Consider the following 26,837-nt stretch of genomic DNA (forward strand, 5'->3'; position numbering starts at 1 on the left):
AATAAATATTGTATAAATAATATGCAAAATAAAAAAGCCTTCAAACGTAATTTGTATACAAAAAAGGAAATGTTCTTAAAATACTGAAAAAAATTATAGTATTTTTATCTTCAGACAATATCTTTTTCTAAATCTATTTCTCGTAGTTTCCCTGGAGACTTTTTTGATGTTCAAATTTCAAGGAGGCAAATAATAAACAAATTCCATGTACATAATTATTTGAATCCTCAAGTTATTTGTTGTGTTGCTTATCAATCAGTTTTAAAATAATATTTTTTAACAGTATTTCGAACTTGATATTAGCATAAAGTATATATTTCATTTGGGCGAATTTTTTAAAAGGATAACACCTAGACATTGTTTATTGGGTGGCTAATTTAAGTTAAATTACATTTGTTAAAAAGAATAGAAAAAACAACATAAAAATCATTTTAAACATTTTCATATTAGTATCAAACATTCTTTTGAATATAAATTAAAAAATTGTATTTTTGAAACTTAAACTACAAAATTGGTAAATTTTTGGAATATTTGAATTTTAAATGTCAAAATATCACAATAAAAATTTAATATTATTTATGATAGAAGGATATTTAATTTATTTCTTTACTGAAGTAAAATTGGTCAATTTTCTTTTTTTAAACATGAATACCTGCCAAAATGGATTTTAACTATTTTTATAGATTTTTTTGTATGAACTATTAAAAATTACTATACAAATAAATTGTAGATCCTTCAACAGTATATCGTGTCTTTAAAAATTTATTAAGAATTCAGTTGAATTTCCCGCTACATGCAATGTAGTGCGCATGACTCGAAACCGATAACAACACAGCAAGTGGAATGCAGAACAAAGTGACGAATTGTCGGTGAATTTTTACACAAACTAAACTTGAAGGTCTTATTTGTTTGGTTCGTTGAACTCCTTTAAATATTAATAGAGGTATTTTATTATCTCGTCGTAAAAAAAAGAGAAAAAGGAACTTTTATCACAATGTCGGAACACTCAATACCCTTAGACATTCTCGATGACTTGAGCAGGTCTGATTTTTGTGTTTATTTATGAATAATAATCATCAAGTAGTATTATTTTTTGGCGTAATGAAAGAAAAAGGATTATTCTTTGTTTTATAATAAAAAGAGTGAAAAATATGTAAACTTTAGCGCTAAATGTATTCTTTTTTGTTGGGAGAATTTTGAGGTTAGGCAATCCAATTCTCTTTTGTATATATTGAACATTTAACACAGAAAATTGGTTTCTATAGATTTTTAAAATGAGTTTCTTCAGACGTCTAGCATAATAAAATTCACTTTTGCTGGGCTTGTGTCTCATTATTTTGCATGCACACTTATACCAGTGGAAATAGCTAGTCAATGAACAAAGTTGCGAAGGCCTTCAAAAAAATTTATAGTTGTTAATTTGAAAAATTTGCCCCTATTGCTCTACAAAAATTCAAAACATTTTGCAAACTAAAATGAGTAATTATAAACACACTCTACCCTGTATTAAATTTGCTAATCGTTCGTGATACGGCCACATTATTAATGATAAACAAATTATTATTTTGTTAATCACTCTCCAACGAAAATACTAAAGGTTCTGCAAAATAGTGTTTCTGATTTTTTTTTATTGAGAAGAGGCTATTGTATGCTTTGCAAAAATAAATACATAACGCAAATTATCCTTTTGTAAATTATTGTTAAATTTTTTTGCAATTCGACTCCTAAAGTTCCAGCGAAGGTTGCGATTTTGGGTAGCAAGTTTTAAAAATGTCGAGATCTGAAAATTATAAAATTTGCAAAACTTTTAAAAATTGGCAGTATCATTAATTAAAAACAAATTATTATTTTACTTATCACTCCCCAGCGAAAATAGCGAAGGTTTTGTAAAATGTTGTTTCTACTTCTTTCCAGACAATGTATGACCTATGCCATAATTAAGGACTCATTAATTACTTAGAAGCAAAATTTTAGGCTCCGAATTTTTTCAAAGAAATGCATGCTTATATTATATTATATTTTTTATATCAACTGCTTTCTTTGACATGAATTAAGGGCTCATTTAAAGCTTGTGCATTGGCCCTGGCGAATTTTTTCAAAAACTACCCTAAAAAATGAATATGATCTAACTATAAAAGTGAGGACATCAGAACTGAGGGCTCATTTTAGGCTCTCCAGTGACCCCAAAATCAATTTTCCAAAACCATCCCTTAACATTAAAAAACAAGCCCTTATACAAAAGTGCTGCTAAAGTGCGCTAAATATGCTTCCGGCATATTAATTAATCTTCTGGGTTGAAAATTAATCTTTTTGTTGGAAATTTAACGATTCTAGTTAGACTAAGTATTGTAGTTAAAAATAATTGTTTTGGTATCAAATTCAACAAAGCAGTTGTAGATTTATCATTTTAGTTGAAAATTCCTCACTTACTTTTGTTGCAAATTAGTATTTTTTAAATCGAAAATGCAACTATTCCAATTGAAAATGACATCCTTTTAGTTGAAAATTCATTTCTTTGGTTAAACATAAATTTTTTACTCGAAAAAATATTCAATTTTTGGTTGACATTTTATGTTTTTAATTAAAAATTAATCTCTCTCGTTAAAAATAAAATATTCTAGTTAACGATTGGTCATTTCAGTTGAGAATTCATCTTTTTTGTTTAAGATCAACTATTCCATTTTTTTCGATGTTATGGTTTTGATTAGATAAAATGTATTAAGTAATTTGTTCGAAAATTATTTTTTTCCTTAATAGTCCAAGTATTGCAATGATATATTGATCATTTTAGTAATTAATTCATCTTTTAGGTGGAAAATAAAACTGCTTGGTTCAAAGTTAAATTAAATTTGTTTAAAAAATGTAGTTGTCTTTTTTTTTGGTGGAAAATTAATTTTTTTAATTGGAAGTTTAAACATTCCATTTTTGATTGAAAACTGATATTTTTTAGTTAAAAATTCAGCCATTTGTTTTAAAATTGATCTTTTTCAGATGAAAATTGAACTGTTAAATTGAGAATTAATGTATTTTCTTCAAATCGTTTTTCTGTAGAAAATTAATATTTTTTGTTGAAAATTCATCTATCTGTTCGAAAATCCAAATTCCTACTTGAAAAAGTTAGGAATTTGACGCGGTTTAATTTGAGTGTAATATAGTATCCACATAATTTAACCTAAATATTTACTGAAGTTTATGTATAAATAGATCAAATAAAAATTGTTTTGAATTATTATTCAAATTCATGGAATTTAGAGACAAATGCAAGAAATGATTATTTTTTCAGTGTTATTAATTATTTAATTAATCTATCGTGCTAAAATATTTCAGAATATCTTCTAATATTCATTAAATTCCGAGAAACTAAAAAGAATATCATTTATAATAAACTCGCGAATGTTTGATAGAAATTTAGTTTTCTTTTGTTATTGAAAAATCAATCATTTGGTTGAAATTGCAATATATTTAAAAGCATTTATTCTGCTATTATTCCCATAGATATTAACATTATATTAACATTACTCGAAAAGTTATTTGCAACTAGGTTCTTTTTTTAATGTAAGTTAATGAAACCATTTTTCTCTACTTGATGAATAATTATGTAGTATAAATTTTAAGCTTTAAGAAATTGATTTTTTCGTTATTATCACATAAGCATGTACCCAATTACAGCCGCTTCATTATCAACGTTCCCGAAGAGGAAAGGAAGGATCTAGTTCGCATTTGCTTTCAAATTGAATTGGCACACTGGTTTTACTTAGATTTTTACTGTGCGGAAGAAAACTCAAAGCTAAAATCATGTGGCATGAAAGAATTTGCCACGCACATGTTCCAGCACATTCATTTTCTAAAACGACATCTGGCTAAGATTGATTCAATAATCGATCAGTGGAGAGAATACAAGCAAAACGTCCCAACTTTCGGAGCTATTGTTTTAAATGAAGATCTGACCAAAGTGCTTCTCGTCCAAAGTTATTGGGCCAAAAGCAGTTGGGGTTTCCCGAAAGGAAAAGTAAATGAGGACGAAGATCCCTCTCATTGTGCAGTTCGTGAAGTTCTAGAAGAAACAGGTTTTGATATTTCTAATCTGATTGATAAAAATGAGTACATTGAGTCAATTATTAACGATCAGCTTGTGAGGCTCTATATTATTTCCGGTGTTCAAAAAGATACGAAATTTCAACCACTGACGCGCAAGGAAATAAAAAATATTGAGTGGTTCGCACTGGCCGACTTGCCCAGCAACAAAAAAGACATGACTCCGAAAGTTAAGATGGGAGTTGGACCAAATGCTTTTTTTATGGTTGTTCCCTTTGTAAAGTAAGTAACAAAAAAGATGGATTGATGCAGGGTGTCCAGCGACCTTGAAAACCTGGAAATCTCTGTCAATTTTTCACGAGAACCTTGTATTCATTTTTCTTTCTTTTAAACAGTGATTGTATGGAAATTCGATAAGTAACTTTAATATTGTGAATAATTTTTAATGATTTTAAATTCTTCTCCGCTAATATGGAATGTTAAAGTATACATTTTTTCATGACATTCAACTTAAAAATTATTTTAAAAATTAGCTGAACATTTCTATGGTAATTCAGTTTCAGAATTAGAATGAGCCATGGTCATATAACGAATTTTCCAAGGATTTCACCACTCGGATTTTCAGCGTGCACCAGATTACAAAATATTACTAAAGATTTCAAAATGTTTAAAAAAAAATTCAGAGATTTCAAAATATTTAAAATGATTTCGAACATTTTATAAAAATTTTAAAAAGGCGTTTACACAAGATTTCAAATATTGAACTATTTCACGAAGCTTTTAAAACTTAAAAGATTTAAAGGATTTCAACAACATTGAAAAAGACTACAGTACACCAGACTTTAGAGATTTGAAAACATTTGGAAGGTTTGGAACTATTTCAAAATGTTTCAAAACATTTTAGAAGATTTCTAGATATTTTACTTATTGCAAGATTTCAAATAATTGAATGATTTCAACGAAATAAAAAGATTTCTCAAACAAATATTTAAGAAAAATTTGACAAATATATTTAAAGATTTGACAAATATTATTGACTACACAAATTTACCAAAGATTTAAAAACTTTCAAAAGATTTTAAAAGGGTTACAGTAAACTAGATTTCTATGGTTTCAAAAGATTTAAAAAATATAAAGAATGATTTAATGATTTATTAATATTTTAAAGATGTTAAACTATTTCAAAAGGTGTAAACAAATTTGAGAAGGTTTCAAAATATTTCAGTGATTTCAAACTAACACAAAAGATTTCAAAAACAAAGATTAAAGAAAGCTTTCACAGACATTTCAATGATTTAAAGAAATTCAGAAAGATTTAAAGGATTTTAAATATGTCAAATATTTTATATAACGTTAAAAAGATCCCAAAAGATTTCGCAAAGATTTTAAGTGCTTCAAGGTACTTCAGCGAATTCCCAAAAATGTTTAAGACAACTTATATTCGCCAAAAGATGAGAATTTGTTTATTTATGATTATGCTTTCTTTAAACATTTTTGGAATAGACCTTGAATTTCGTTCCTAAAAATCAATGGGCATTCTGTGATAGTTTAATTACACCATACAGTCAGTAAGTTTATATCTGCTGCTAAAAATTAATTGCAGATACTTTTTTCTAACTCGGAAACTATTATAATACTATTCTGAAAAAATATTACACTAATGCTACTATTTTCTTAAATTACTCGATTGACCAAAAAAAAAAACACATCCACTATCTCAAAAATCAAAATTTAAAACTATTTCAAGGGATTTCATTTTTGTAGAGGTTTGAAGATAATAATTTTAAGATAGTTCTCGGGATTTCACAATATGTGTAGGGATTTTATCAGGCCTACCAGATTTTATAGGATATTCAAGAACTATAATAATTGCACTGGATTTCAAAGAATTTGATAGATTTTAGGGTATTTTACAAGATTTTAAGGAATTTTAAAAGGGTGTCAACAATTTAAAGGGATTTTATGGAATTTCTAGAGAACTTTGGGAAATGAACGAAATTAAATTTTAAGTGGTTTCCACGGATTTCATGGGATTTCATGGGGTGAAGATTTAAGGGATTACAAAAATTTCAAAGAATTTTAAAGAATACTCGTAGTAATGTGTTTAAAAAGATTCCAAAGAATTTCACGAGGTTATAAAGAATTTCATTTATAGGATTTTCAAAAGAAATGAGAAGATTCCGGTTTCAAGGGATTTAATTTGAGAATTATCCAGTTATTTCAGAGAATATCAGTGGATTTTAAATTTTTCAAGGAATTAAAAAATATATATCAAAGATATTAACGGATTTTCAAGGCCCTCATCAGATTTTACGAAATTTGAGAGGATTTCGTCATTTTTGAAGGAATTTTGAGATATTATAGATTTCAAGATATTTTACATGATGTCAAAAATTGCCTAGGATTTAATAGAAAATTAGCGTGTGTTAAAATATTGCGAGGAAATTTATTAAAAACGTAAGATTAAAGGTTCAACATTTTTTAAGAAATTGAAGTTTTCAATTGACTTGAATGGATTTCAACGGATTTCACAGCTTTTAGGGTATTTTAAAGCTTTCAATGAATTAACAAATCAAAGATACGTATTAAGCGATTTTAAAAAGAGCATATCTGATTTTGGAAAAATTTAACGGGATTTCAGAGGTTTCTGTCATTTTTGAACGAATTTTGAAAGATATTGCAGATTTCAAGATATTTTACGGAATTTCAAAAAATATTTCAAGATTTCACAAGATTTAAGGGATTACTATAATTTCTAAGGATTTTAAACAATAGTTAGTAGTGTAATTTAAAAGATTTCGAGGATTTTCATGAGATTTCAAAAAATTTCGCAGGATTATAAAAAATTTCAAGAGTTAAAAAAATTCTACGAAATTTAAAGGTATTAAGAGAATTATATAATATTTGAAGGATTCTTAGTATTTCAAAAAAAATTATAAGGTTCCATAAGATTATAAGAAATTTTTATAAATTTGTGAAATATTTGAAAAAATTTGGAGAGTTTTCCAGAGATTTGAGAGGATTTAAATAGATTTCAGTGGATTTTGAAGCTTTCAGGATACTTTAAAAGATTGCAGGGAATTTCAAAGGATTTGAAAAACTTCTTTACTTTTAAGAAATTCAATGAGGTTTGTAAATATTGATGGGGTTTTAAAGAATTTCGCAAGATTTCAGAAAATCTTAAAGGATTTTAAAAGACTATCCAGGATATTATTTATATTTAAAAGATTTCAAGGGATTACAACAATTTTAAAGGAATTTAAAGAATATTAGTGTATTTTAAAGCATTCCTAGGAATTTCATGATATTTCAAAGAATTTAGAAGGATTATAGAAAATTTCAAGAGATCTCAAAACCAAATTTCTAAATAATTTCAGAACATTTCGAAGATTCCATAAATTGATTTTGCGGGACTTCAGAGGATTTAATCATTTTTGAAGCAATTTTGAAACATATTGCATATTTCTAGATATTATGTGATTTAAAAAAATGTCTCGAATTTCAAAGTTTTCATGGCATTTAAAAATATTTCAAAAAATACAATAATTTCAAAATGAATTTTTAAATAAATTGCATATTTCAAGGTATTAGTGCATTTAAAAATATTTCGAGGAATTTCCTCATATTTTTAAAAGTTTCGTAAGATCATAGAAACTTTTACAATATTTGAGGGATTTATAGGGTCTTAAAAAATACTAAGATTTCATGGTTTTCAACGGATTTTAAAGATTTTAGGGCATTTTATTTACAAAAAAATCTGTCAAAGATTGATTTTAACAGTTTTTAATATTAATTAGTCGAATTGTTATCTTTTTTTACTAAATCATTCAGATTACAAAGCGTGATTCGACATTCTTTCAATTTCAAATTTACCGTTTCACATTTTAATTTTCAAGCGAACATTTTTAATTTAAAGAATTTTTAAATTCAACTTTAAGAAATTAAAAATTAGAAGCGATTGAAATCTACAATTTTGAATAAAAAAAGACTTGAATAATTGTATAATAGTAATTGATTCTATAAGGCTATTCACAATCTGTTAAAAATTTAGGAATTTTCAGATTGTAACACTAAAAATTAAACTGTTTTAATTGTAAATCTTAGTAGTTGAAGAAATGTAAACGCCTGATTGAAACTGTATAAACTATTTTCAATTTTAAAATAGCTTAAAAAATAATATATTCATAAGTAAAGGCTTTTACTAAATTTGAAATACTGTTTTAGTCTAAAATGTAACAATTTAAAAATTAAAATTTTGTAATTAGGAAAAAGAATTGCCTAATATTTAGAAATATTTGACTGTTCATTTAAAATCAGTAAATATAAATTAAATATTCAAAACTAAAGAAAAAAACTAAACTATGAACGTCTCAATTTTATTTTTTCTATTTATAAAAATGTTAATCGCGAGTAAAATTGTTAAATTTTGATGTATAATAAATATTGAACACGAATTATTCCTGGAAAAAATTCGCGTTAGTTGAAGAGATATTTAAAGGGACTGAAAAGATTCAAAGTTACTTTAAAATGGTCTCAAATAATTTGAAGAAAGTGTTTGCGTATACCGAAAAAATCTCGCTATTCTTACTGGAAGTCCGGTGCTAACAGTCCAGGGCCTAATTTAAATCAAAATTTAGATTTTTGCAGATTTCGAACCAAAAATTTAAAGGCTTTTCAAAAAATTTTGAAAGGCTTTAAAAGAATAAAAAATATTTTCTTAAGATTCCTAGAAAAATTGAACATTACATTTTATTTTCCAAAAATTGATTTGAAGACCATATTTAAAAAAATTTAAAAATATTGCTAAAAATTAATCTGGAAGATTTTAATTAAATATTTATACTTTGCGGAATTTAAAAAAACTTTTAGGAATAATTCGAATAATTTTAAAAGATGTTTAGAAGTTCTGAAAAAAATCCGAAATAATTTGGAATTTGAAAAAAATATAAAATAACATTTAGATGTTTGGAGATTTAAAAATAAAATGTAGAAGTTTTTAATGGATTTTTAGTGTATTTAAAATAAAAATAATTTAACTTCTAATTTAAGATGTGTTTAGTTTATAACAAAAATGTAATCGTTCGATTATTAATATTTCTGGCTTAGATTTATTTTAAATGATTTGCAGCTCAGATTATTATATTACATTAAATGGATAAATTTTTAGCTTTATAGTTCGATTTTTTTATTAAAAAAATAATAAAGGTAATAAGACAACAAGATAAGAAACGGGATTTTTTTTCTGTGATTGAAACGGCCACCCTGTATTATTTCTCCAACTAGTCCGGGGCCTGAAATTGACATCTAATTAAAACAATTCTTACATATAGACGAATGAAACGTTGGGTTCAAGAAAAGCAACAACGTGAAAAGAATGTGCCAGCGCGTAGACACCGACATAAGTCTGTTGGTGATGTCGAAAATGTCTCAAAGAGTAAACGACAGCAGCAGATGATTTCTCAAGTAAACTTTGTTTATTTTCATCTCTTATATATATATATATACAATTTGTATATTCTCTGTATTAACATTATGTTTAACAAATTACAGAGTGAATTATCAGACTTGAGAAATGCTCGTCAAACGAACACTTCTCCAGCTCGAAGTCGCAGGAGTGTTCACGAAAATAAAAACATGATCGCGAAGAGTGCGTTCAAACGTAATTTGTTTGGCGATCCGAACAACGATCAAACACCCGCCTTGCTTGCTAAACAATTGACGGAAAGTCCTCCACGTCTTCAGTCGATGGTTTTTAACGATCCGACGATTCATTCTGCCAAGAAACACCCAGGAGGAAAAGAATTAAAAGGTAGGAGCATCAGTTGAATTACTTCATCCTAATTCATTTATCTTCCTGGATTCAAAAATATCTTTAAGAAAATATGACCCTGTTATTTAAATCAATGTCTTAGAATTATATTTCTTTAAATTTAACACAAATCACGAATCTGGATGGCACAATTTTTCTTAATATTTAGACTTAATTTATTTCACACTTTCCGGTTGGTTTCAATTCACAAAGAGATGTGCGTCGCCGAGTAGAATCGGCGACGCACATCTTGCCAGCTCTTCTTGTTAGTAGAATTTTTAATTTACAAATAAAGTTATTTTCATCTTTAAATTCAGAAGAACAAAGATTCGCAAAAGATTTAAGGGGCCGTACTTCAATTTCGTAACGGATTATAGGTCCTTTCCAAGCCCCCCCCCCCCTCTTACTGTATGTAATTTTTAGCTTTCAGAAATGTTTTGCTAGTTATTGCTGGTAGAATAAGAGAAATTCATTTTCAAAATTCCCTGATTTTTCCTTGACTAATTTTTCATTTTCTTCAATCGTTAACATTCAAATACCAGCATTTTAATCTTTTAATATTTTTAACATAGAATCATTTATAAACGGAGCAAAACAGTATTTCAAATACAAATTTAATATTTTCAAATTTATTAATTTATTTAAAACAAAAAAATGTCTTTTCTAGTATAAAAGATGATTTTTTAACAGAATACTTGAATTTACAACAATATAATTAAATTTTGAACATACTAGTTTAATTTTCAATCTAAAAAGATAAACTTCGAATAAAAGAGTGTCATAATTTATATTTGAATTTAAAAAGATGTAATTTATGAAAAAAAATTTTAACAAAAATAGACGAGTTTTCAACAAAAAAAAAAAGATTTTTCACTCAAGAAAGAAATAAAATTTTATCTAAATTGTTGAACCTTCAAACGAAAAGATGAATTTTCTCTACAAATATTGAATTTTCAAACGAAAAATATGACTTTTCAGAAAACATTAAATTTCCACCAAACTGATACATTTTTATCCAGCAAACATGAAATTTCAAACCAAGAAAATGATTTTTTTTTCTAAAAAAGGAGAATTTTCAACTGAGGAAGATTAATCTTAAACAAATAGAAGTTACGTTTTCAGTTTAAAAATTAATTTACAAAAAGTTTTTTTTTATTGTTTAACAAAATAGTTCAACTTTCAACCAAAGAGATGAAGTTTCAATTAAAAATATAAATATTTATGGAAATAAATGATTTCTTCGCAAAGTGATTCAAGGAAATCTTAAAACAAAAAGTTTTCTACTAAAACAGATGCATTTTTAAATTAAAAAGATAATTTAAAAAAAAAACTTGAATTTTCTGTTAAAAAATATTTCAGTTTACTTTTCACTATAAAAATATGAAATTTTAATACAAAAAGACGAATTTTAACCAAAAAGGATGACTTTTTAACAAAATTGTTCAATTCTTTATTAAATAGTTGCATTTTTATCCAAAAAAAGATTACAGTTCTCTTAAAAGAGATGGTTGAATTTTCATCCAAAAAAGATTCTAATTAACTTTTCAAGATGAAAATGTGAATTTTTTAACAAAAAATAAGTTTCTGCGGGAAAATTGAATTTTCTATCCAAAAAGACGAATTTTTTTCAACAAAAAAGGATAAGTTTTTAACAGGATAGTTGAGTTCTCTACTAAATAGTTGCATTTTTATTCAAGAAAGATGAAATTTGTACCAAACTGATGAATTTTTAACAAAAAAACGACACATTTTTTTTAAATGTTGAAATTTTACTTAGAAAAGTTTTCAGTTCATTCTTCAATAAGAAAATGAAAATTCGAAACTAAAAGTAAATTTTTTATGAAATAGTTCTAATTTTTTTAACAAAAAGTAGAATTTTTAACCAAAAAGTATGACTTTAACGAAATAGTTTAATTTTCAACCAAATAGTTGCATTTCTTTCCCAGAAAGATAACATTTCTTTTGAAACAGATGAATTATGAATTAAAAAATAATAATTTTTAAATATTGAATTTTCATCCCGAAAAGATTTCAGTTTTCTTTGCAACACCAAAATAATAAATTTAAACAAAAAGTAATTTTTTTACGAAATAGTAGTTAAATTTTTAACAAACCGCAGAATTTTCAACGAAAAGTACGACTGTTCAACAAAATTGTTAAATTTTCAACCAAATAGTTGCATTTTTATCCAAGAAAGATGTAATTTGTGATAAAACAGGGAAACGTAAAAATCAAAAGGACAAACTTTTAAAGGAGAGGTTGAATTTTTAAGCCAACAGATGAATTTTTATTCAAGAAAGATTACATTTCTTCTTAGAGAGATGAAACAAAAATAAACTTTAAACAAAATAGTTATATTTGTATCGAAAGAAGATTCCAGGTTCATTTTCTAAGACTAAAATAAGAATGGGAAACAATAAGTTCAGTTTCTGCTAAATACTCGAATTTTTAACTAAAAATTAACACTTTTTAAGAAGATTGTTAAATTTCCAAACAAACAGTTGGATTTTTGTCCAAGAAAAATGAAAATTCTGCTAAAACAGGTGAATGTTTAAATCAAAAAGACAAATTTAAAAAAAAAGTGTTGAATTTTCATCCAAAAAAGGTTTTAATTTCACTTGTCAACACAAAAATAGAACTTTAAAAAAAAGTGAATTTTCTGAGAAATAGTTTAATTTTCAATGGAACAGTTGAATTTTTCCAAGAAAGATGGAATATTTATACTGAAAAAATAGTTTTCATCAAAAAAAAGGTTTCATTTGACTTTTCAGTAAAAAAAAAGAATTTTAAACAAAAGGTTAATGTTCTTCGAAAAAAGTTCAATTTCTATCCCAAGAAGACGAACCTTTAACAAAACAGTTGAATTTGCAACCAAAAATCATGTCTTTAAGAAAATTTTTAAATTTTAAACCAAATAATAAAAAATGTATAACAAAAGTGATAATCTTCAGAAGACATTTTTTTAATTAAAAAAAAAATTACGTACATGAGTGAAGGACGTAATTTAAGTACGGTCTCTTAGTGCAGATATGCTTGTTAATATTTTTTGTATGAAATATAACTTTTTATTGTTAATTTTTTTTAGGGCTTGCGCAATATTGTTTGTTTTTTCTAGTGTAACTTTAATTTGAAACCTAAGAATCCTTCTCAAATTGGATAAATTATTTATAGGTGACAAGGGAAACTTGAAGTCTCAATTATTCGGGGAGCCTACTCGAAAATCGAATCCCGAACTGAAAACAATCAAGTCACCTTTTTCTGCTGGCAGGCAAGGAACTTCATCGCCAAATGACGTAATAAACTTTTCGAAAAGCGAATTTCGAACTAGAATATGGGCGCATTTCAAATTTGATAAGAAGGTTATTCTTAATTGCCTATAAACCTAAACCTCTGCTCGGCGAGTTTTAGGAGAAGATACCTGTGATCTACAAAATTTGCAGTGATATTATTTTTTGTAGCAAATACTTCGCGGGTTTTGTCGAGATATTTAAAAGTATTATTTGAATGATTTTCAAATCGATATGAAGAACGTACATTTTGCTGACAAGAGTATGAGAAAAACGTGAAGGAAAGTGGTATCCTTTTTTGTTTTAAGAAGTATAGATTTTGTTATTCTCCGTTAATCATTGAGAAAGATTTATTTTATATAAGGATTTCGCACAATCTCAGACTTTTGTCTCGACGGTACTTTTTTTTTATCGAGTTTATCGTAAACCTAAGTTTTACTCGTGATTCTTAACTCGGCGAAAAAACTATGGCTAATTTGATTTTGTATTCTACCCTAACTCCATGCACATGGTGTATAATAACATTAATGTTATAAATATTCGTACACTTTTATTTTACATATTTCGAACAAGATGTCACTCATTCATTTAATAAATTATTTTTCATACATTTTACAATTGAGCTATTATTGAAACTTTCGCTAGGAAGAGAACCAATCGGTATATTACATTCTTAAATTGTAGATCAAAACCATTATTTGAATACGAAATTCTTGAAAATTAAAAAATAAACAATCCAAGGACAAATTTGGATAATACACTCTTAAATTTATCCATTAAAATTAAAAAGAGAAAATTTCCTTCCCTTTTTTCTCAAGAAGGGAATTGAGGGATTCTTTCTTTTTCTTCCCCTTTTTTTTATTTAATTTAATTTTTTTATTTAAATGAATACATTTACAGCGTGTCCCTTATTTGAAAACCCTGGAAATGCCGGGGAATTTTAAAGACAAGTAATTTTTTGAGAGCTTTGTTTGAAGTTGTAAAATAAAATTTTTAAAAAACATTTTTTACATTTATAAAAGTTGCTTTATAATACTGGAGTTACTGAATTTAATTATTTCGTTAAAAAATAGTATTTTTTTGGCTGGAAATTAATTTTTGTAACTGAAAATTTAATCCTATTTTTGCTTCCAAATTGATCCTTTTGAGATGAAAATTCAAGCTATTTGGTTGAAAAATCATATATTTTGTTGAAAATTCGGTCTTTTTGGTAGACAATTAATCTTCGTCGAAAATTCATCTTTTTGCTTCAAAATTCAATAGTCATGTTGCCATTTTTTTCTCTTTTGTCTGAATAATTGTTTCTATGTTGAAAATGGTTGAAAATTCGTATTTTTTGGTTAAAAATTATATATTTTTTAACTTAAAACTTAAATATGATAATTGAAAATGTAACTATTCAGTTAAACATTTATTTGTTGAGTTGAAAAGTAGTTTTTTCACTGAAAATGTAACTATACCAATTGAATGTTCCATAATTTTGGTCGAAAATCCATCTATTCCATGGGAATATTCAACTACTTGGTTAAAAGTTAAACTCTTTGTTGGGAATTATTTTTTTATGTTTGAAGACTCATAGGTTTAATTGAAAATTAATTTCTTTTGTTGAAAAATAATTTTACTTAAACTGAAAATTGAAGTAATCATGTTAAATAGTCCAATATTTTAATTGAGAAATTCAAAATTCAACAATTTGGTTGCTATTTTTTCTCTCTTAACTGAAAAATCTTTTTTAGTCGCAAATTCAGCCCTTGTTGAAAATTCGCATTTTTTATTGTTAAAAATTTAAGTATTTTGTTGAAAATTCGTTTTTTATTGAAAAATTAATTTTTTTAAAATAAAATTTAACTAATTAAATTAAATGTTCCATAATTTAAGTTGAAAATCTATCTTTGGTTGAAAGTTAAACTCATTTGTTAAAAATTAATTTGTGTGGTCGAAGATTCTTAATTTTAATTGAAAACTTATATCTTTGATTGGAAATTTAACTTTTTGTTAAAAATCATTTTTGTTGCTAACATTTAATTTTTTAAATGAAAATTTAACTATTTTGTTGGAAACTCCTTTTTAAAATTGAATATTAATTTTTAAAATTGAAAATTAAACTAATCGTATTGAATATTCCATCATTTTTATTGAAAATTGGGGTTTTAAATGAAAATTTAACTATTCAATTTTTGGTTGCAAATTTATCCTTTTTAGTTGAAAGTTCATGTATTATGTTAAATTTTTTTTCTTTTTGGTAGAAAATTCAACTATTCCAATTAAATATTTATTCTTTTAGTTGAGAATTGATCTTTTTGGTTTAAAATTGAACTTTCAGTTGAAGATAAATCTTTTTAGTTGAAAATTCATCATTGTTCGAAAATTTAACTATTTTGTCAAAAATTTGTTTTTAGTTTTGTTTGGAAGTTAATTTTTTAACTGAAAATTTAACTGTTCCATTTTTTGTTAAATCCGTGAAAAATTTCGTAATTTCCTCTATTTTTACGGGGTTTCTACTCACGTGGAAAATCTCTTCCATTCAAAATATTGATATATTAAATATACCCTTAATTTGGATTATATGAAAATGAAATAAAAATTTTGTTTTAATTATTATTGAAATTCATGGGCTTTAGGAAATGATTCAAGAAATAATTAATTCTGTTTATAGTATAATTTATTTAACTATTCGATGATGATGAGATATTTAAGAAAATATCTTGTAATATAATTTGTCAAAGATTTCTAAATTAAAGATATTCATTTAATTTCTAGAAACTTGTCTCATTAATAAATTACTTATCCTTCAATAAAGTTACTTTCATAAATTCAAAAAACATTTATTGTATTTTACATATAAATAGTAACATTTTTACACATTTAGATATTTACAAGGATTGAATAAGAACATTATTTTTATAATAAACATGCAAAACTATACATATTCAGAATCGATTGTTTAAAAAATGAAAAACTCTTTAGTGGCTCCTTACTATAAAAAAATTGTACCTGGAAAAAAAATTTCTTAAATTCGAAAATAATTTTTACAGTTTTTTTTTTGCCAAAAGCACAATTTTTGAGGAAGAGAATGATAATAATTCCCAAATAGAGTACAATATACCGATTGGTCCTATCTTTTGTAGAAACTATATTATGAAAGATAGTAATAATTTACTCGCAGGAAGTTGTGTAATTAAAAAAATATATGTACAGTTTTTGAGTAATTTAAAGGAAGTATCTTAAGAACCTATTATTTGAAGAAGTAGAGGAAGACGAGAGCGGCTAAAATGATAGTGCAGAGGAAGTAGATTATTTTTTTTACAATAACAGTGCCCGCACCTCTCACGCTTCGAATGATTTCGTTATTAAGGGCATAGACTATTTTACTTTCTTCGATTAACTTGTTTTTCGTATCTTCGTCTAACGTGTCCGCAATTCTGTTCAGTGTGCTGCGCATTTCTTTTTTCAACTGAAATATGTTGTACTCCCCAAAATCGGTGATATTATTGCCAGCCAGATTCTCACCTCTGAAGGGGGAAATTTTTTGTACGAGTTGTCTCTTCTGGCGAAGAATTATTCCGCCGCTCAATAAACCCATGTACAAGTGGTAAATATACGCCATTAGAAGAGACGGATCTGTGTCTTCTACTTCTCTCAGTCGCATCAAGTATTTAACTACACTGGTTCTGAGAAAAATTATTGCTATTTTATTCGCAGAACAATATATTAATTAATGATGATGATTATTAAATATTTTTAAAAAAGCGAGTCTTTAAAAAGTAAGTTAGGAAACTGAAAAATGTGGGAAATTATTACAATTTGATGTGGAATTTTTAGTAGAGATTTTACATTTATATGTTGAATTAATAAAATCAGAGTGGCCGCAGGTCAAGGAAGACAAGGATATTTAAAGAAAAAATTAAAAATTCAGCGAATTTTTGAAAGAAGCAATTTAGATAATTGTCAAGAATTATCAGGGCTTATATATGATCACTTTTAGTCATTTTTTACAATAAAAATATCATTTTAGTCACTTATTATGATAAATTACAACAGAGAACCCAACGATTTTTCAATTTTATTGGATTTTTTGTATTCCTTTTAATTATTTAGTATTAATCTTGAATTCTCGATTATACGAATTTTATTCTATTCATTAGAGTTATTTTTAATTTATTTTGATTTCTGTGAATTTCATCAAATTTTTCTAAATCGACTCAATTTTTACTAAAATCAAGGGAATATTTTGGTTTTTTTTTTCAACTCATTTGAACTTCACCATGAATTCTTATTAATTTATCCATAATTTTTTAAAATTCTTTTATATTATCTTGATTTTTTAAATTTACCCTGCATTTTTTTAATTCACTTGCATTTTTCGAACTTCACTCAATTCTACTAAATTCAAAGGCATTTTGTCAAATTCTTGTAAATTAACTAAAATTTTTCTCAATTCTTTCCAAATTTAATTAACTCAATGAGTTTAAAAAAAAAAACATTTAAGAATTATTTTCAATTCACTTGATTAAAAAAAAATTCACCTAGTATTGTTATGAATTTCATGGAATTTTTATACTTTTCCTTAAAGCCCTCTTAATTGACTCGATTTTGATTTAATTTGTCGTTAAAAAATTTTTCTTTTAGGATCAAATTAAATTCTGTTCACTCCCATTTTCCTCAACTCGATGGAAATTTTTTATTTAAAAAATTTCGGTCAATTATATTCTTTCAAATTTGAATGAATATCATCAAAGTCTCCTGAATTCAATTGAATTATTCTAAATTCTTTTCAATTTTGCTGAAGTCAGTAAAATGCTTTGGATTCTTTCAATGTCGATCATTTTAATTCATTTCGAATTCACCCAGAAATCTTATTAATTTAACCTGAATTCTTGAAAAATTCTTCGAATTCTTTGAAATTCTTTTGAATTTTTTACACCCGATAAATTCTTTTGAATTCACTTGATTTCTTCTAAATTCACTTAAATCTACTTAATTAAATGGATTTTAAAGGATTTCAGGGGATTTTTGAAACTTCCAAGGAATTTTCAAGAGCTTAAAAAAGTTTCAAAGAATTAAAAAAGATTTTCAAGAAGTTAAAATAGTTCAAGGTATTTTAGAAGGCATTTTCAAGAGATTAAAAATTTTTCAAGAGCTTTTAATAGATTTCAAAAGATTTGAACGTATTCCAAAGGATTTTAAACATTTTCGGGTATTTAAACAGTTGCTGAAAAATTTCTAATAATTTGAATGGATTTGAAAGGATTTTAGAGTATTTTCAAAACTTCCAAGGATTTTTAAAAAGATTTTCAAGGATTTAAAATATTTAAAGGTATTTTAGAAGGCACTTTCAAGAGATTAAAACATTTTCATGAGCTTTTAAAAGATTTCAAAGGATTTTAACGGATTCCAAAGGATTTTAGATATTTTCGAGTATTCAAACAGTTTCTGAAGACTTTCTAATAATTTGAATGGATTTCAAAGGATTTTAAGGTATTTTTAAAAATTGCAAGGAATTTTTTAACGTTTCAAGGGATTTCAAAAGATTTGAAATATGTTAAGGAATTAGAAAAAATTCTGAGCAATTTTGAATAATAATATTTAAAAAGATGCTAAAAAGTTTTCAATAATTTAAAGGGACTTCAAAGAATTTTAGGGTATTATTAAAATTTACAAGATATTTTCTAGAGCTTTTAAAATTTTCAAAAGCTTTAAAAACTTTCAAGGGCTTTCACAAATTTTCAAAGGATTCTAAATATTTTCGAATAATTAAAAAGATTCTGAAGAATTTCCAATAATTTTAATGGATTCCAAGGATTTTAGAATGTTTTTAAAACTTACAAGGATTTTTCAGAAGTTTTAAGGGATTTCAAAAGATTTGAAATATTTTAAGGTATTTTAAAATATTTCAAGCAATTTTTAATATATATTTTAATAATCTGCCGGATTCTAAAGGATTTGAAAGATATCAGGATATCTTTTTTTAATTCCACGGAATTTTTAAGATCTTCAAAAAGTTTCAATGTATTTCTAAAAGATTTCAAAGTATTTAAAATATTTTTTGATATTTAAAAAGATGCCAAAAAGTTTTCAATAATTTAAAGGGACTTCAAAGAATTTTAGAGTATTACTAAAATTTTCAAGATCTTTTCCAGAGCTTTTACAATTTTACAAAGATATAAAATATTTTAAGGTATTTAAAAAGATTCCAAGGAATTTGGAATATAGTATATTTCAATAATTTGAACGGATTCCAAAGGAATTTAAAGCTATAAATGGTATTAAAAAACCCAGGAAATTTTTAATCTTTTTAAACAGTTTTAAGGGACTTTAAATTGATTTCAGCAGTTTAATCGAATTCCAAGGTATTTTAAGTAACTTTAAACAGTTTCAAGGAATATAAAAATATTTCAAAGGATCTGAAATATTCTCAGGAATTAAAAAGATTCTGAAGAATTTTCAATAATGTGAAGGGACTTCAAAGGATTTTAGTGTATTATTAAAACTTCCAAGTGAGTTTCAAGAGCTTTTTACAAAGTTTCAAGGGATATCAAAAGATTTACAAGAATTTGAATTATGTCAATGTATTTTGAAAGATTCCAATGCATTTTTAAGTGATAAAAAAATTGCCATGAGCTTAAAAAACTTCCAAGCGGTTTTAACAGATTTTAAAGCATTTGCAATATTTTTGAACTATTTAAAAATATTCAAAGGAGTTTTGAATATATTTCAATCATTTGCACGGATGTCACGGATCAAAGGATTTCAAAAAATTACAAAGGGTTTGAAATATTTTCGGATATTTTAAAAGATTCCGAAGAATTTTTATAGATTTCAATTATTCGAAGGGATTTCAAAATATTTTAAAGGATTTGAAATTTATCAAGGAATTTTTATGATTCCAAGGGATTTTCAAGAGATTTAACCATTTTTTAAAGGAATTTTAAAGTGTTTAAATGATTTTAAGGTATTTAAATGAATTTACATGGTTTTGTGTCAATTTTCCAGGATGTGAGGAAATATTAGATTTAACAGAATTTCAAGGGAATTTTATATTAAAATTTTTTAATGAATTTCAAAAAATTCATTCAAAAGGAGTGAGGGATTTCCTAAGGTATCAACAATTAGAAGAGAGTTTAAAATATTTTTTGCAATTGAATGGATTTTTCTTATTTTTGAATTGTTCACAATTAACTTGCATTTTTTTAATTCGCCATGACTTTTATGAATATCTTCTTATTTTCCCTAAATTCCTCTAAAATCATTTCAAATTGACTGAAATCCATGTACTTATTTTTTATTTTTAAAACATTCCAAATAATTTATATTATTTTGAATTTAAATTGAATTATTTTGAAGTCATATAAATTTATTCTGAATTAGTTAAAATTCACCTAGAATTCTTATACCTTTCATCGAACTCCTTTGAATTCCTTTAAATTCAAAAGAACATTATTAGTCACATTGTATTCACTTTTTGGGTTAGAAATTAGTCACTTTTTTCAAGTAAATTATACTGTAGTAGCCCTGAGAATAATAAATTATAAAAATTTTAATTTAAAATTATTATATTTTATTCATAAAAGATTCTGTATCAAAAATGTTAAAAGATGAGAATTCTGGTCTTTAAATATCAATGGCCAGGGAAAATTCAAAATTAGCCAGGGAAAAGTCAGGGAATTTTGAAAATGAAGTTTTGCGGCCACCCTTATAAAATTGAAAGTTAATTAATTTTGATAAAAATAGGTTTTTGTTATTATCAAGAAGAGTAATTACCTCGGGGTATAATTCTTCATCCATCCTTTTCCTAGATAATATTCTAAATCCTGTTCGAAAGCTTCTGTTCTCTGAAGACCTGGGACATTAAGAAGGCCAACTTTTGTATTTTTTAATCTATCCATTGCTCCTTCCAGGTATCGAAATATTTCATAAAAGACTAGAAGACCGTCTGCCCAAACTGAATCGTCGTGAAAAGCTACGCAGAAAAATTTAAAGTTAGATTTTTTGTATTCTTTTTATTCTCCTCCGTCAGATCAGCGTTTCTTGCTGAATTATGCACATGTAAATAATTTTTCGTTTTCAAAAAAACTTTAACCTCCACTTTAAATGAATATCCTTTTAATTTCAAACGAAATAATGATTTTTTGCAAACTTGAAAAAAATTAATGCACATTTAAAAGAAAATATGATAAATATTATGAAGCCCTAAATCTATAACATTTATGATTAAAAATTATAAAGACTAATTATTTATGAAAAATCTTTATTATTTAGAAAATTGTAAATTTCCGATTGCATAATGTCATTGGGAATTTTTTTCATCTATCGCAAAATCTATTTTTGCCTACTTTATCTTTTATTTTATTTATCGATTATTACTTAAGTTCTATTAATAATAATCGTATTAGAGTTAAATTTTGTCTCTTAAGTAGATTGAAACTAGAAAGAAATTTGACAATGTCTTAAAAAGATATTGCAAAAATCATGTAAATTTCAATGTTTTTTTAAATTCAAATTAAAAGTTGGATACATTTGAAGGCATCCCATATTTAAGAAAATAATTAAAACTTTTATTAAATTAATTTAAACTTAATTTAACAGTTATTTTATATATTTCACAAAAATATTTCTTTCGCCAGAAAAAACTATTAATATTTGCCCAAATTTTTTGTTTTAACTTTAAACATGAAATTGCGACCCTGATGAAACATTGCTACTTTCAAAAATTGAAATTCAAAACGTGAAAAAATTGCATTATTTTAATTGGGCACATTAAAAATTAAATAATTTCTCACTGAAAAATTAAATAAATAAGCAATTTTTAATTAATAGCATTTGAAATTAAACAATTTATAATTGCGCAAATCCATATTTAAAGTGTTAATTTTTTCAAAATGCAAGTCTTAACGGTTAATCTCATAATTCAATTATAAATTATCAAATTTAAAGCCTCAATAGTTCAGTCAATTTTAGCAGAAGTGATAAAAATTAATGTTTCTGATTTTCAATTTTAAAATAACTCTTTTTATTAAATTTCAGATTTTATTAAAATATTGTTTCAATTTAAAATATTCAATTTTCTACCCATTCAATTTTGAAATGCAGTCATTAAAAAGAATAATAATTTAATATTTAGCAATTGGATATTCATTTAAAAAGAGACATTATAAATAAAATATTCAAAACGAAACAATTTGAAACTAGATTAAAACTTTCCTCTTTAAAATTCTAATTGAAAAAAGTTATTTTTTATTTTGAAAAAATAATTTTAATATAATATTTTAAAAATATTCACAGCAGAAACAAGTTTCAATGTATAAAAAACAATTGAGCAATCTTTAATTTAAAACTTATATACATACATATATATATAAAATAATTTAACTACTAATTTAACAAATATTCACATAAAAAAATTGTAATCGTTCAATTTTTAATGTTTCTAGCTTAAAATGGACTAAAATTATGCAATGTTGAAAATTTATCAATTTATTGATTCACTCCTTAATTTACAGAATTGAAAATATTAGCGTAGATTTATATTTTCTGAAGCGATTCTGAATCTTTAAACTGTAAAAATTTATGAAATTTAAAAATTTTACGTTTTGCAGTTAAACCGGAATTATTTTTAATACAAATTGTTTGTTTTAAACGCTTTAAAATTTATAAAATTTTCAGTAATCTCTACTTTGAATAAAATAGATGAATTTTTAACCAAGCACTTGGATTTTCAATTCAAAAAGATAATTTTTTACCTAAACAAAAAGAAAAAGTTTTAAAACAAAACTGGAAAAGTTCAAATTTCAGTTAAAATAGTTCAATTTAAAAAAAAAATCAACAAAATAGTTGCATTTTCTACGAAAGATATGAATCTTTCACCAAAACATTAGTTTTTAACTAATTATTTCAGCTTTCAAACAAGTGGTTGAATTTTCAAAAAAAGGTTAAAGACTCAACAAGAAATGTAATGGTTGCATTAATTAAAAAAGACTAATTTCCAATAAAATAGTTACATTTTTAATCAAAGAAATGAATTTTCAACTAAAATGATCAATCCTCAAACAAACAAAAAAAGTTTAAAAAGTAGTTTAACTTTAAAACAAATGGTTGAATTTTAAAATAAAAAGATAAATTTTCAACCAAAAAGACTAATTTTTAACGAAAAAATGTTTAACTTTCAAATAAAAAAGAGAACTTTTAAATATTTGATATTTCATTATTTGAACGAAAAATTTTATTTTAAAATCAATAACAGTTAAATTCAACCAAACAAATAAGAATTTTCAACGAAATGATTGAATTCTTAAACAAAAAGATGAATCCTCAGATAAAAAAATTATTTTTAAAAAGTAGTTTTTTACAGAAATGAATTTTCAACTAAAAGAATAAATCTTCAAACAAACAACTATTTTTAGCAAAGTAGTTAAACATTAAACCAAGCAGTTCAACTTCAACTAAAAAAGAGAAATTTGGAATATTTTATATTTCATTATTTCAACAAAAAAGGTTACTCTTAAGTCAAAAAGTTGTTAAATTAAATAAAAAAGACATTTTTTCAACAAAATTGAAAATGCAACTAAAAAGTATACATTTTTAATAAAATTATTCAATTTTCATCAAAATAATTACATTTTCAACCGAATAGTAGTATTTTTAAACAAGAAAGTTGAGATTTCTACCCAAAGATATAAATTTACAACAAAAAAGAGGCATTTTCAACCAAGAAGCTTTTTGCAGTAAAAAAAAAATTCTCAACTAAATGAATGAATTTTCAAAAAAAGTTAGATTCCAACTAAATAGTTGAATTTGCAACCAAAAAGACGATTTTTTTTAACAAAATATTTGAATTTTAAATCCAAAAGGATAACTGTAACCAAATTGTTGCATTTACATCAAAAATAATAAGGTTGTCAACTAAATAATACAAATTTTAACAAAAAATAATAAATTATTTAACAAAAATATAATAATGGACTTTTTAATTTTTTTGAATTAGCTCAACAAGAAATATATTGCATTTTTTGTCGGACTCTAGTAATTCAGTTTGCATTTAAATGGAAAGAACGAGAAAATATTAGGTCAGCAAACTGAAAAATTTTAGAAAATAAAGGTCATTTTCCACTGTACTTTTTAATTGCGGACTAAATATTTTTAAATCCGTACTGCACAATATGTGTTTTTCGGACTTCGCAACAACAAAAAAGGAATTTAAAGTCGATGGAAAGTTTAACCGAATTATCTCTTCTACAGGTTAAATGTCTAAATTATTAAAGTTATAAATTATTCGAATTGTTAAAAAATTATAACAGTTAAGCGCGAAACACTAATTTAAAACCGAGAATAAAAAATGATAGACAATGCTTCATTTTGTAAAAATGTTTAACTCGCATTTTATAAAAATTGGAATATGTGCATCATTTCCTAATTTTATTTTAACTTTAGTCCTTTGAAGTAGTAGACTGAACATTCAATTAAAGATAAAAAATGCAATTATTGTCTTCTGTTTGCCTTGAAAATAATTGATTCTACGTTTTAAAGCTATTGATTTTCTAAAAATACTTTCTGTCCATGGACGTTTAAATTCATGGAATACGTAATCCCAAAAACTCGTAAATCAATTAAAAATATAGAGTTTTTTGAATAGAGACTAAATGGCAAAACAAATATATCGTGTATAAGCTAACCTTTTTTTTGTAATTGCTCATGTTTGAATTTTTTACATTTTCGCGCCTTTATATTCTGCCACCTAGTGGTCAATAATCATTTAGCAACAAGAAAACTGAATATTTATGAATGAAATTAACCCAATTTCTTAACAGAAAACTAACAATATGATATTCGAGAATTACAAGTATTTATTTATGAATTTATGGAATTGAAGAAATTAATTTCAACTGTTAATGCTTACAGCGCAATCCTAAAGTATAAAGACACTTTACTTGGGTAAGGTTTGCGCAGTGGGCATTTATAATTTGATTTGTTAATATGATAGCGGAATAAAGGATATAAAATTTCGTACCAAAAACTAACTTGGCGTTGACAAGAGCATCACTGACAGCGTGAATTTCTCTGGTGGCCTTTCTCATCTTTTTGCAGAAGGTGTCATTCTCGGAGTCCGTCATTTTGAAAAAGTGTTCAGACAATACGACTTGAAATTTTTCTTTGGTTATAAAAAACGTCTATTTTTTTTCTTTTTATTACATTATTATTTTACCGGTTTCCGAACACCTAAGCGTCAAATTAAGGCGCAGAGAAACCAACCACTCGCGTCGAATCGTCGATGACGTTTTGACCGTTTTGACGTTTGCGATCGTACATTACGCAATCACGTGCTCAAATTAGTTTACAAAATCTAGACTAGATGTCGTCAATGATTGACGCGCGAAAATTTGAATAAGCATTAAGCAATATTATTTAAAATGTTTAAAAAATAATAAGATAATTATGCATTTCACGTTACCTCGCCACTAAGCAAAATGTATACACGCCGATGGCGAAACAATAATACCAACTGGATCTGACAAAACTTTACTTTTTTAATAACTTGTAAATAATGATTTTATAGGACAAGTGTATTTGCATCAGTGTTGGGTAGTAGCTTGGTACAAGTTACTAAGTAACTGAATAGTTACGTTCTTTTTAACTTTTAGGGTAACTTCGTTACTATTTTAAAAAGCAACTTGTAACTTAGTTTCGATTTTTGCTGTAACTTGAAACTTTAATTTTAGTTCTTTTGTGTTTTCTTTATATCTCCTATTGAGAGATGTTTGTAAGTCAGTTATGAGTACAAAATTAATTTTTTTGAAAATCCGTCTTTTTTGGTTGAGATATCAACTATCACATTTTTCGTTTAGAATTCACCTATTTTGATGTAATATTTTGCTGTTAAAAACTCAAGTATGGTTGAAATAATTAAAAAAATCTTTCTTGATTGGAAATTCAACTCTTTTGTTGACAATTCATCTTTTTGGTTAATAATTCAATTAAGTTTTTATGTATTACGATCTTACTTATTTCAATTTTTAAATTGCATATAAAATTAAAAAATTGAAAAAAGTAACTTTGTAGGTAACTTAAAGTTACCTTATCTAATAAATGTAACTAGTTACTACAAAAAAGTAACTTACCCAAAACTGATTTGCATATTATTTTTTAATGGAACAGCTTTAAAAAATAAAAAAATGAGGGACATGAGTCAATGAAATATTTCACTGAAACCTAGGTGAATTTTTATTCAAACAAATTTGAATTTTTAACGCAAAAGATACATTTTCATGTAAGAAGATAAATTTTCTATAAGTAAATATGGATTTCCAAGAAAATAGTGCAATTTTTAATATAGTAGTACATTTCCAACTGAAGAGATGAATTTTCAACTAAAATTATGAATCTTCAATAAAAAACAAAACAATTTTCAACAGAGAACTTCATATTTTAGCTATAAGTATTTAAATTAAAAAAAAATTTCATTTTAAATTAAAAACAGTTTTGAATTCAATCAGAAAAGACGCATTTTTAACAAAAGAGTAGTGTCTTTAACCAAATCGATTAATTTTCAAATCTATAGTCAATCATAGATATTAGTTAAAAAGTTTACTGTTTCGAATTTTCTCAATACTTTGCAAACAACAGAAGCGAAAAAATGTTAAAAAACACTTTTTACAGATTAAAAAGTTCTAGAAAAAGTTCTCTTTACTCATTTATTATATCTTGCACCATTT

General features: G+C 25.3%; 2 protein-coding genes across 3 annotated transcripts; one reads left to right on the forward strand and one right to left on the reverse strand.

Annotated features, from left to right (window-relative positions):
• Nucleotides 1-819: 819 nt before the first annotated feature.
• LOC117167469 (m7GpppN-mRNA hydrolase) lies at nt 820-13,746 on the forward strand. Of its 2 annotated transcripts, none has more exons than XM_033352435.1 (5): nt 820-1,041; nt 3,670-4,317; nt 9,366-9,498; nt 9,586-9,844; nt 13,016-13,746. In XM_033352435.1, the coding sequence occupies exons 1-5, from the start codon at nt 995-997 to the stop codon at nt 13,222-13,224; spliced, it is 1,296 nt and encodes a 431-aa protein (XP_033208326.1). In that variant the 5' UTR covers nt 820-994; the 3' UTR covers nt 13,225-13,746. The 2 variants fall into 2 exon arrangements, with proteins under 2 accessions (XP_033208326.1, XP_033208327.1); XM_033352436.1 differs by having other exon boundaries at nt 820-912.
• A 2,196-nt stretch (nt 13,747-15,942) lies between these two features.
• On the reverse strand, nt 15,943-25,419 carry LOC117167249 (heme oxygenase 1). Its single transcript, XM_033352049.1, has 3 exons — nt 25,136-25,419; nt 20,893-21,091; nt 15,943-16,802 (listed from the first exon to the last, which is right to left on the reverse strand). Exons 1-3 carry the CDS (start codon nt 25,236-25,238, stop codon nt 16,367-16,369), a joined length of 738 nt encoding a protein of 245 aa, XP_033207940.1. The 5' UTR covers nt 25,239-25,419; the 3' UTR covers nt 15,943-16,366.
• Between the last annotated feature and the right edge of the window lie 1,418 nt (nt 25,420-26,837).

Source organism: Belonocnema kinseyi, chromosome 2, assembly GCF_010883055.1.
Source record: "Belonocnema kinseyi isolate 2016_QV_RU_SX_M_011 chromosome 2, B_treatae_v1, whole genome shotgun sequence".
Lineage (NCBI taxonomy): Eukaryota > Metazoa > Arthropoda > Insecta > Hymenoptera > Cynipidae > Belonocnema > Belonocnema kinseyi.